Below are 12,511 nucleotides of genomic sequence, written 5' to 3' on the forward strand. Positions count from 1 at the left end.
CTAGTAATGGGATGGCTGGGTCAAATGGTATTTGTATTTCCAACTTTTGAAGGAATCGCCATACTGCTTTCCACAATGGTTGTACCGTTTTACAGTCCCACCAGCAGTGTATGAGAGTCCCATAGCACTAGAATTTGAGGACAGAAAAGTAATAGCCCTGAATACTAAAAATATTTGGACCAAATTAAAACCCTTTTGGTGCTTGAAGATGTGCCAAGTCCGTGAGGGCAGAACTGAATCGTAATCATAAATGCATCCTTAATGTCAGTAAAAGTACATGCTGGGAGCAAAGTAGTTATTTACTGTTTAGTTAAATGGACTCATTTGTTGGGTTGGAAATGTACCATTTGATTATCATTTTAGTTTCCGCATGGTAGAAACTAGCATTTTCTTTCCTCTTACCTTTATTCTCAGCCTGGAGTTGTTGAGAGCTTTTCCTTTAAGGACAGTAGATGCTGCTTGATTTAAGGCATTAGATGTCCTTGTGAATACTGGAAATAAGGAAAACTGATATCACATGCGCATGAAGCTCAAGTGGTGTCATAGTGATCCTGTAAGTGAGATGAGCCAAGTACTCTTAACAAGAAAAAATTCAGAATTTTGATTTTAGAAGAGCTGCAAGGACTCTTGAATCCTAGAAAGGAAAGTTGCTGTTAGCACAGGGAATTCTGCAACTAAATAAATTCTTACTTAAAGGTTGAATTAAATTGTGTGCATAAGAAAGAAACACCATTTGGGGTTTAGCTGTTATATATGTCTTTGAACGTGTAATACTGAAATTGACTTCCTATAAAATTAAAGGAAGTTTTGAATAGCTCTTCATAGACTAACGCAAAAGGAAGGATTTTTTAAATATAAACTTGTTAAATAATTTAATACCTCCTTCCCCATTAGTTCTCATATATCATGAAACATGTAAGATGATGTACTTGTAGAGAAAAAGATAGTGCTAACTACCTGTTGGCACTCAGCTGCTTGGGAGCTCTGGTAGCATAGTGCCTAAGGCACTTGACTGCTAACCAGAAGGCTGGTGGGTGAAACCTACCAGCTACTCCTCGGAAGCAAGGTTGGGCAGTCTACTTCCATAGTGATACTGCCTTGGCAGCCCAAGGAGGGGTCGCTATGAGTCGGGTCCAGCTCGACGGCACATAACAACAACAACAACAACAACAACACCTGTTGGCACTCAGCTGCTTAGAGGAACATTGGTGGTAGTGGTTAGGACTCACCAGCAGCTCTCAGGAAGAAAGACCTGGTAATCTGCTTGCATAAAGATTACAGACAAGAAAATCCTTTGGGACGGTTTTACTCTGTCATAGGAGGTCACTAAGAGTCAGAATTGACTCCTCACAACAACAACAATAATAAATAATACATTAAATCCTAGCAGTTACCAAATGAAAGTAGATATTTTAGTCATATTCCTTACTTTTGAAGGAGAAGCAGGTTCAGTGACCTGTTGAAGTTGACAGAATTGGTTTAGTGATGGTCTTTTTACAACCATTAGTCAAACTACCTTTCCTTGAGGAAAGAGAATAGATAGACGCACGTCAAATATGAGAGTCGTCTGATTCAGAAAAGAGAACTAGGTGCATTTCCTAAGAAAGAAGAGAGACTTGATCCAGGAATGTAGGCACTGGGAACGACCTGCCGGTCTGCTGCCTGGGCATTGACAGTTAACTAGAAATAGAGTGGACCCGGTCCTTGAGATCATCGGGATTTTTACCCCTTATATTGTTTCCTTTGAAGTGGACCTGGAAGGTTGCATATGCAATCGCTGTAATAATAATAGCTGTCTGGCAGTGAGTTTGGTTTGGTTTTGGTTTATGTTTAAGGAGCTCTGGTGGTGTAGTGGATAAGGCAGTTGGCTACTAACCAGAAGGTTGGTGGTTCAAATGCACCAGCTGCTCTGCAGGATGAAGATGAAATAATAATAATTGTATTACTGTTGTTGTGAGAAGTTAATCCAACAACTTCCTAATGATTTACAGCCTTAAAAACCCACAGGGGGTCGCTGTGAGTTGGAATTGACTCGATGGCAGTGGTTTTCTGGTACACCTATGTTTATATACGTCAGTTAATAGACCCTTTCATGTGTACAATTTCATCTTTTCCAAATAGCCATGTTTGTCACACAGGCAAGGGGTGGGGGAGGAAGGATTTTCAGGTTATTCAGGGAAATATTTGAGCAGAGATAGAAGAACAACAAAGCATGTTTAGAGATTGACACACAAGTTTTATAAGAGGAATTAGGAGAGATCAGTAAGTCTGGGAGATAGATAGGTATGGGCATTTATGGGGTAGGGGGAGGTTTTTAATATCAGGCCAAGAAGTTTTAATTTTCTTAAAGGTAAAAAGGTACTCAAGAGTTTTAGACACTCTCCCTTTCCCCATTTTATTAAAGTGTGTATATGTGTGTGTGTATGTATATGTACACCTACTGATTTCTAAGTAGGATCCTTTCTCCATCAAAACAAAAGTACATGGGGGGAATTTGTAAAGAAAGGTGCACATCAGGGGGGCTTTGTGACAAAAAGTATACCCCAAGGACTGTCCAAAGTGAAAATACACAGAGCAGTTTGGATGTTTGTGTTTATAATGGTTTGAGCTTCCTTAAATCATTTTATTCTATATATGTAGCTGATTTTTTAACTGAATGGAAAATATAATGAATTTAATCTCTGGCAACCCTCATCAATATGTAACACTTCACATAATATTTCAGAGTTCTTTTAAAAAAACAAAAGCAAAAAAAGAATTTAATATAAATACTCATAGATAAATACTCAAGAGACAGAGCATATGGTGGTCATACATAGATAGCCCTGCCTCCTGCCTTTTCTTTCACTCAGAATTCTCTTGCTGTTGTGGTGGCGTCCAGGTAAGCCTCCCTGCCCTGCCTTCAGTCTCTCTTTGCATCTTTGATGCCCCGCTATCTGACGTGCATATCTGCTCATGTTACTCCTCTACTCGGCATTCTTGAACCTACAAGATAAGAGTGTAAACTGCTGTCTGACATGGAAGGCTTCCGTCTCTGCATCAGCCCTGTCCCCATCAGCCTTATCTCTGCCATTCTGCCCTCCAGGCACTCGAACCTCCAGCTACTCTCTGCTCTTCATCCCCTGCTTTTGCCCCTCTGCCCTTCTTCCCATCTGGCAAAATCATTTTCTTCAACCTTCAGTCCAGCTGCATTTGAAGCCTTCTTCACTGACTGTAAGCAGAAGTCATCTCGCCTTTTGTATGTGCCCACTGATTTGTATGTCTGTTTTCAGTAAAGCATTGATCTTCCATCAGTATGGGGTCTCCTGAAAGTAGTACCGCATCCTCATGGGGAATTTAACATTTGAATGAATAAACTCAACATTAGACTGAGCTCTCTTGTGGGCTGGGACCAGTTGGTCAGATGCCCTTGAACTCCTCACCTGAGAATGGGGTGGTTTATTTAGGTAAAGCTCTTACGGCAGGTGGGAGCTCTGGTGGCATAGTACCTAAGGCATCTGACTGCTAACCAGAAGGCAGGCAATTCAAACCCACCACCAGCCACTCCTCAGGAGGAAGACTGGGCAATCTACTTCCATAGATACACCAAGGAGGGGTTGCTATGAGTCGAATTGACTCCATGGCAGTAACTTTGGTGGGGTTTTTTTGTTTTGATTTTTTTTTTGGCAAGTGGAGGCCAGCTTTTACTTAGTATCTCTTACCAAAGCACTCACTCCTCTCATCAGAAACACCTCACTTTAGTAAGAATCTTTATCAGTGCTCATTTCTTTCCTTCCTATTTGATTTCAGTCTCTGTCCCTTCATCCCAGTCCAGTGCCTTTGATACTCAGACTTCATGATTCTCGTATGTCTGTATGCTGCCCAAGGCATTGGGTTCCTGCTCCTGGGTGGGTTGTTGGGCAGTAAATTACTACAAACTCTTAGTAGCTTAAAACAGCACACATTTATTATCTTAGAGTTTCTGTAGGTCAGAAATCTAGGTACACTGTGACTACAGGATCTCATTGGGCTGAAATCAAAATATCAGCTAGGATTGCAGTTCTCATCTGGGGCTCTGGTTCTCATCCAAGGTCTGCTGGTTGGCAGAATTCATTGAGGCCTCCATTTTCCCTCCAGCTGTCAGTGCCTATAGGCCACCATAGTTGTTTGCCATGAGGTCCCCACCGGCAGTTCACAACATGAATTTCTTTCTTCCAGGGCAGCCAGAGCACAGCTCTCTGACTTCCTCTTCTGAGACCAGCTAGAGAAAAAACACTGCATTTAATGGACACATGATGAGGTCAGGCCCACCCAGATAATCTGAATGATCTTCTTATTTTGAGGCCTTAATTACATCTGTAGAATCCCTTCACAGCTGCACTGGATCAGTGTTTAAATACCTAGGAGATGGTGCATGTGCTTACACCTAGGGCCAGGAATCCTGCAGGCCTGCTTACAAGTCTGCTTATCAGATTATGTAAACATGCATATACCTTTTTAAAGGACTATAGTGCAATAGATTGCTTTTTTATGGCCTCTGTATGAGAGGCCATGGTCTTGTAACTCCCACCAAATGATTGAGTAGGACTATGCAAATAAGGCCCATTCCAAAGAAAGGTGATCCCACAGAATGTGGAAATTACAAAACAATATCATTAATATCGCACGCAAGTAAGATCTTACTGAAGATAATTCAGAAACATTTGCAGCAGTATATTGACAGAGAACTTCCAGAGGTTCAAGCCGGATTCAGAAGAGGACATGGAACAAGGGATATCATAGCTGTTGTCAGATGGATCTTGGCTCAAGGCAAAGAATACCAGAAAGATGTTTACTTGTCTTTTATTGACTATGCAAAGGCATTTGATTGTGTGGATCATGACAAATTATGGATAACATTGAGAAGAATGGGAATTCCCGAGCACTTGATTGTACTCATGAGGAATCTGTACCTTGACCAGGAGGCTGTCGTTCGAACAGAACGAGGGGACACTGTGGTTTAAAATCAAGAAGGGAGTGTGTCAGGGTTGTATCCTTTCTCCACACTTATTCAATCTATATGCTGAGCAAATAATCCGAGAAGCTGGACTATATGAAGAAAAACGTGGTATCAGGATTGGAGGAAGAATCATTAACAACCTGAGATATGCAGACGATACAACTTTGCTTGCTGAAAGTGAGGATGACTTAAGGCACCTACTGATGAAGGTTGAAGAATATAGTCTGAAGTATGGATTACGTCTCAATCTAAAGAAAACGAAAATCCTCACAACTGGACCAATGAGCAGCATCACAATAAATGGAGAGAAGATTGAGGTTGTCAAGGAATTCACGTTGCTTGGTTCTACAATCGATGCCAATGGAAGGAGCAGTCAGGACATTAGACGACGTGTAGCATTGGGAAAGTCAACTGCGAAGGAACTGTTTCAAGTGCTGAGGAGCAAGGATATCTCCTTGAGGACTAAGGTGCGCCTGACACAAGCCATGATATTTCTAATCGCCTCGTATGCATGTGAGAGCTGGACAGTGAATAAGGAAGACCGAAGAAGAGTTGATGCTTTTGAGTTGTGGTGCTGGCGGAGAATGCTGAAAGTACCATGGACTGCTAAAAGAACTAACAGATCTGTCCTGGAGGAAGTGCAGCCAGAATGCTCCTTGGAAGCAAGAATGGCCAGACTTCGTCTCACCTATTTTGGTCATGTTGTAAGAAGGGACCATTCCCTGGAGAAGGATGTCATGCTTGGTAGGGTGGAGAGTCGACGAAAGAGGGGGAGGCCTTCAACGAGATGGACTGATACGGTGGCTGCAATGATGAGCTCAAGTATAGCAGGGATTGTGGGGCTGGTGCGGGATAGGGCAGTGTTTCTTTCTGCTGTGCATGGGGTCGCTATGAGTTGGAAACGACTCGACAGCACTTAACAACAACAACATGCAAATAAGATACTTGTAGCCCACCAAATTGATTGGACTGCTTGCTGATAATGCAGATAAGAAAGGACATGGTACCCTTATGGGGTACACACACACAAAAAAAAAAAACTCACTGCTGGCAAGTCAGATCCGACTCAGCAACCCCTCCTTGGGTTTCCAAGGTAGTATATCACTACGGAAGTAGATTGCCCAGTCTTCCTTCCAAGGAGTTGCTGGTGAGTTTGAACCCCGCCAGCCTTCTGGTTAGCAGTCAAATGCCTTAGGCACTACACTACCAGAGCTCCGTTGTGGAGTGGGACCAGGCAAATAAGGTGTGTAGAACCCTAATAAGGGGATTGGTCAGTTTTGCCATTCTACTAAGCTTAAAGTGAACTTACCCAAAGAAGGGAAGGGAGGCCCTTGCTACCACCAAGAAAGAAGAGCTAGGACTGGAGCATGTCCTTGGGAGCCACGGTCCCTGTACTGAGAACGTCCAAGGCCCAGGAGAAAGAGCTGTAACAGCAGAGACTGTGTTAGACAGCGAGAAGTGGCAGCAGAGAAACAGCAGCAGAGCCAAGGAGGCTGGTATGAGGCAGTGTGGTGGGCTTCCTGGCTCATGGAACTAGAGAGCTGAGTGCCTTGGGCAGGAAGCTTGCTGGCAGAGTCCGGTTCCTCTGGGCACTTAAAGTGGAGCTGAAGAGCTTTATAACGTTTGCCCAAGTGGGGGAGGGGCCTGCCTGGGAGCATAGCTGAGAAGTTGTACTGACTGAAGAACTGTCTCCTGAGTCACTCCTGATCCTGAATTGTAACCTATTACGTCCCTCATAAACCCCATGATTGTGAGTATTAGTTCCATGAGGCCATAACAACAAATTATTGAATCCAGCAGAGAAGTACAGGGTGTTGTGGGAGGGATGGCTGGTGTCAGAACTGGTGAGAAGTTTGGTGAGTAGAAGTATGTCTGACCTCGGCTTCATAGGAATCAGCCTTGGGCTGATGCTCATGGTGATTTTCTTTCTGCCTTGTGAGGTTAAAGGAGATCAGATGTCTTCACTGTGCCATTTTTACAAGGTGAATGATGACCAAGCTCCATGGACTTATTTTTCTGTTTAATTATAGGCTATTTACTGGTGACCTAAATGTTAATTCTTTCTCACACTCTTCTTTTTCTGCTAGAAAGTGGGAACAGATCCGAAGTATATGGCCCTGTGGTCTTTTTGTCACCACATATATGGACCATGGTGTTTGTTTTGTTTTGGGGGGGGGGACCTGCTCTGAGCATCCAATCTAAGGATAGAAATATGGCCACAGTGTGCCAGTTCCACACAGTCCTTGAAACTTGCTTTCAAGTCAGAATCACAAAACTTTGTTCAACTTCGAGGTTAAATAATTATTTTCCCTGATCTTCATATAATTTAACATAATCTCAGTAGTACTAGTCAAAAGTTTAATTGATATTCTCTAAGTCTAGTAAATTGTATCCTTTTTTCTATTTAATTTTGGTTTTATTTTCTATTGATTGTATTTCTTTGAAAAAGTAATGTATTTGTATGGCTCAAATTTAGGTGTGTAAAATGAAAACCAAGTTTCCCTCCTACCCTGTCCCACAACCACAACCAATTTTATAACCAGATAGTATTCCATTATGTAGTTGTACCAGCCTTAGGCTATTATAAACAATGCCCCAATAAATAATACAAAGGTCATTTTGCACCTGTTCAGGTATTTTTAAGGTTCAAGTGATCCTAGACGTGGAATTGCAGAGGCAAAAAGGTATGTGCATGTGACGATTTGATAGTAGAAACCACCCCCATGCAGACTGCACCAGTATACACTCTCCCGGCTGAGGGTCTTTTTCCTTACTGTTACTAGCATTGTTAGAAGAAAGTCTGCATGGGAACAACGTCTTTTTGCATTCGTATTTCCCTAGTACATAATAGATCATTTAGTTACTGTACAGCTAACAAACTGGGGATGAACACAACTGACTGAGCGAGCCTAGAGGGAAAAAGAAGTGAAGGTGGGCTACTAGCCATCCAGCTCAGTTTGCTGTTGTCATCAGTTGAGTTTTACAGGGCAGAAAGGAGATAGTATTCTGTTAAAACGGTAAGAATTAAGTGGAAGTTATTTAAATAACTTGTGTTGCAAGTGTTTGAAAATTGAGGTTCCCAGCCTAGCAAATAGACCATAGATTTTGAAATTGGACTGAGTTTAACACTGGCTCTTCCCCTGTGTGAACTTGGACAAGATATCTAAGTTTTCTGAACTTCAGTTTCTTTAGCATTAAGAGTTTCACAGCCAGTTCTAAAATTACTGTGTAGGTTAACATGAGATAATAGATACTAAATGTCTTGCATGTACATTAATTTTTTTCTTGGACACCCACATGCTGCAAGGTATGAAATTATTAGTATCCTGAAAATAAAAAAACATTTATGGTATAGTGTGCTCCATAGAATACTTTATGTGTCATTTGCAATAGCCAATAACTAGAGGAAGGTCCGTGGGTGGTGCATACAGTTTGTACTTGACTACTAACTTAAAGGTTGGCAGTTCGAACCCACCCAATGGTACCATGGAAGAAAGGCCTGGCAGTCTGCTTCCATAAAGATTGACAGCCAAAAAACAACGCTGTGGAGCAGGTCTGCTCTAACATATGGTGTCCTCATGAGTCAAAATTGACTCAACAACAGGTTTGTTGTTTGGGTTTTTTTGTTTTGTTTTGTTTTGTTTGATGGCTGGAGGAAGATAAGTCTGACTTCTGAGCTAAAGAGATGCCACCCCTTCCCGAATGAAAGACCACCAGAGGGAGTCTGCCTCAAGATCTAGTACCACGAGTGGGATTAAGAAAGCTTTGTCACCATCCAGTGATGGGTGTTCACAGTAAAGAACAAGGTCTTCCTTGTTGTATGCTGTTGAGTTGATTCTAACTCCTAGTGACCCTGTATGACAGTTAAATTGCCCCATAGGGTTTCCCAGGCTGCAGTCTTTATGGAAGCAAATTGCAAGGTCTTTTCTCCCACAGAGTGCCTTGAACTGCTGGCATTTAGTGCCGCACATTTAACCATCGTGCCGCTAGGGCTTCTTAAGAAACAAACTCTAAAACTTAAAAAAAAAAAGACAAACCATAACCAGCTTTGACTTGAAAGGGGCTTTCTGTGATTGGTCTTTATAAATATCATTGAAGTTTATGTTGAATCTTATTCATTGTTTTTCTCCAACAGGTTGTAAAATTAAAGCACTGAGGGCCAAGACAAATACATACATCAAGACACCTGTTCGTGGTGAAGAGCCCATTTTTGTCGTCACTGGACGGAAAGAAGATGTTGCCATGGCCAAAAGAGAAATCCTTTCGGCTGCGGAGCACTTCTCCATGATTCGTGCATCTCGAAACAAAAATGGCCCTGCCCTGGGAGGGTTGTCATGTAGTCCTAATCTGCCCGGTCAAACCACCGTTCAAGTCAGGGTCCCCTATCGTGTGGTAGGACTAGTGGTTGGACCGAAAGGAGCAACTATTAAAAGAATTCAGCAGCAGACCCACACATACATAGTAACTCCGAGCAGAGATAAGGAACCTGTTTTTGAAGTGACAGGGATGCCCGAAAACGTTGACCGAGCACGGGAAGAAATAGAAATGCATATTGCCATGCGTACAGGAAACTATATTGAACTCAATGAAGAGAATGATTTTCATTACAATGGTACCGACGTAAGCTTTGAAGGTGGCACTCTTGGCTCTGCATGGCTCTCTTCCAATCCAGTTCCTCCTAGCCGTGCAAGAATGATATCCAGTTATCGAAATGATAGCTCCAGTTCTCTAGGAAGTGGTTCAACAGATTCCTACTTTGGAAGCAATAGGCTGGCTGACTTTAGTCCAACAAGCCCGTTTAGCACAGGAAACTTTTGGTTTGGAGAGACACTACCATCTGTGGGCTCAGAAGATCTTGCAGTGGACTCTCCAGCCTTTGACTCTTTACCCACATCCGCTCAAACTATCTGGACTCCTTTTGAACCAGTTAACCCACTCTCTAGCTTTGGGAGTGATCCTTCTGCTAACATGAAGACTCAGCGTAGAGGAAGTCAGCCATCTACTCCTCGTCTGTCTCCTACATTTCCTGAGAGCATAGAACACCCACTTGCTCGGAGGGTTAGGAGCGACCCACCTAGTACAGGCAACCATGTTGGCCTTCCAATATACATCCCTGCTTTTTCTAATGGTACCAATAGTTACTCCTCTTCCAATGGTGGTTCCACCTCTAGCTCACCTCCAGAATCAAGAAGAAAGCACGACTGTGTGATTTGCTTTGAGAATGAAGTTATTGCTGCCCTAGTTCCATGTGGCCACAACCTGTTCTGCATGGAATGTGCCAACAAGATCTGTGAAAAGAGAACGCCATCATGTCCAGTTTGCCAGACAGCTGTTACTCAGGCAATCCAAATTCACTCTTAACTATATATATATACATAAATACTATATCTCTATATGGACTCATAAAGGCGTGGGTATAATGGTACCCCCCAGTAAACTTCCTAATGAATTCTTATGACTGTTATCAGGCTTTATTGGGATTAGGCTAAAGTTGTTAGTAAACTTATAAAAGGCTGCTATGGTAACACTAAACCTAAGTGGTCTCTTGTCTATTAGTTTGGTTTGGATTATTAATAATATCCTATAGACCCAGAGACATAGCTTGTGTAAGAATTGCTAAAGCTGAAGTTTCAACTCAGTTGAGTGAAGATAACCATAGGTTGTGAGAGCCTATGAGAAAAGTGTGTTACTTCTAAGATTTCAAAATGATGGGTCCCAAAGCCTAACTCACCACATTAAAAGTTTATGGAGGGTACTTGGCATTACAGATGATCCAGACACTTCCAGTGCTGCCTTCTTTACACTGCCAGTTTTGACAAAACAGGTTTGTTTGTTTTTATTTTACAACAACTTATGCCTAATTCTGCAGGATTGCAAGTAACTTTTTAATGCATTGTGATTACTTATTGGTAAGAATAGGGCCGATGGCAGTTAACTAGATCACTAGTTACAATTTGGGACAAAAACTGCTACATTGACCTTCATCTCGCCCAGAGTGCTCACAGCTGGTGTGATCAGTGAATCAGGAATGCAATCGTCTGGATTGTGAATTACTCCCCATCGCCTCCCTTGGCGAATGTGGAAATGGCCACCTGTGTTTCCCCCTTTAGGGAGGGGCTTTGGGAGGCACCTGTTATTGGCTGTTGAGGATGTGAACATTCCATTCATTAGTCTGATCAAGCTATTGATTAATTTCTAGACTAGATCAAAATGTGAAACATTTTCTGTTCAATCCATATTTGTCTTGCACATTATAAATATATTTTTCTTTTTTAATAATTTAGGGGGAGGGGGAGGGAGCTAGGGATAACTGTGCCCTGAGCATAACTCACTAAAGCAGCTGTGACAACCTCCAATCAGTTTACTTCATTTCAAAACTATTTCCAATCAAAGGAAAGATTTCTTTAAAATACACTTTTACATTTCACCTGTGGATGTCTCTAACTTCATCCTCAGTCCTCAGTAGATTCCCAAATCTGTGCTGGCATTGAAAGGACAAAGGTTATACTGGTGGGTTTTTCTACTAATTATTTTTTGAAGCGTTATTTTCCCAACCCAAAAGAGCTTTTTTCCTCAGTATAATGAAAATTGAAATCCTATGTGTATTGAATAGTAAATAGACAAATTTTATTTTTTATTTCCACTTGAAGAGTTACATTTCGTATAAAAGTTTACAAAATAACGGTTTTTATTTTAATTTTTTCAGTATAAAAAAGTTGCCTTGATGGCATATTATGATGTAATGCTAATTGCTTGTAGGATAGTTAAATGTCAGTATTGAAGCCTAATCTTTAGCTGCCGTCTTGTAGATACGAACGAATGTTCACCAAGCATGTATTTTATATTTTATTGCATTGTACACTGCAACTAATAAGCCAAGGAATCGACATATATTAGGTGCGTGTACTGTTTCTAAAAACCACAAACTTAAGAATGATAAATTATCAATATAGTTTAGTATTTGCTAATTTTACTACACTCTTTTGTTATGTATATGTAGGGAAGTCATAGGGATTATAAATTCAATTTGAGTAAAGTTTAAAAACCATATATTTTATGATAAAGGGCCTTTAACTTAAGATGGCCAAAGCACTGATATTATATATTTGCTGTAAAGAGAATTATAAGAGTTTTATTTTTCTGATATTAAAAGTTACTTAATAAAGACTTGTTTCCATTAACTTGAATGTTTTCTCCTTGGTGTTTTTCATCTAATCATCAACCGTTTAGACAGGAAGAGACCTGGGCACCAGAATTGAGAGTTTCCTGTACATGGTTTCCCCACTCCCTCCCAGGCAGCCACCTGTTGCCTTCTTGTGATGATTTCTTTTAAGTGTGCTCTTACTGTTGAGTGTGTCCCTTTGCACATGTTGGCATAGAGCCTTATTTTGAAATGAGCACCATTACACTGTAATAAAAGTGGAGAGTTAGGTTAGTTGTTTAGTTGCATATTTGTGTTGACCACAAGTAATCATTCTTGACCTGATAGTGAATAAAATAGTAAATGACTTCTTCATACAGTATAATGCTAAC

At 41.3% G+C, this 12,511-nt stretch overlaps 1 protein-coding gene across 1 annotated transcript in view; it reads left to right on the forward strand.

The window, feature by feature from the left end:
- MEX3C (mex-3 RNA binding family member C) overlaps positions 1-10,339 on the forward strand; it is a 56,000-nt gene extending 45,661 nt beyond the window's left edge. The window contains exon 3 of the mRNA XM_007943807.2: positions 9,114-10,339. Coding sequence (XP_007941998.2) covers positions 9,114-10,339 — 1,226 coding nt within the window. The remainder of the gene's footprint in view (positions 1-9,113) is intronic.
- Positions 10,340-12,511: the final 2,172 nt, after the last annotated feature.

The sequence above is a fragment of the Orycteropus afer genome, unplaced genomic scaffold (genome assembly GCF_000298275.1).
Source record: "Orycteropus afer afer isolate SDZICR_OR568_19922 unplaced genomic scaffold, OryAfe1.0 scaffold00113, whole genome shotgun sequence".
Lineage (NCBI taxonomy): Eukaryota > Metazoa > Chordata > Mammalia > Tubulidentata > Orycteropodidae > Orycteropus > Orycteropus afer.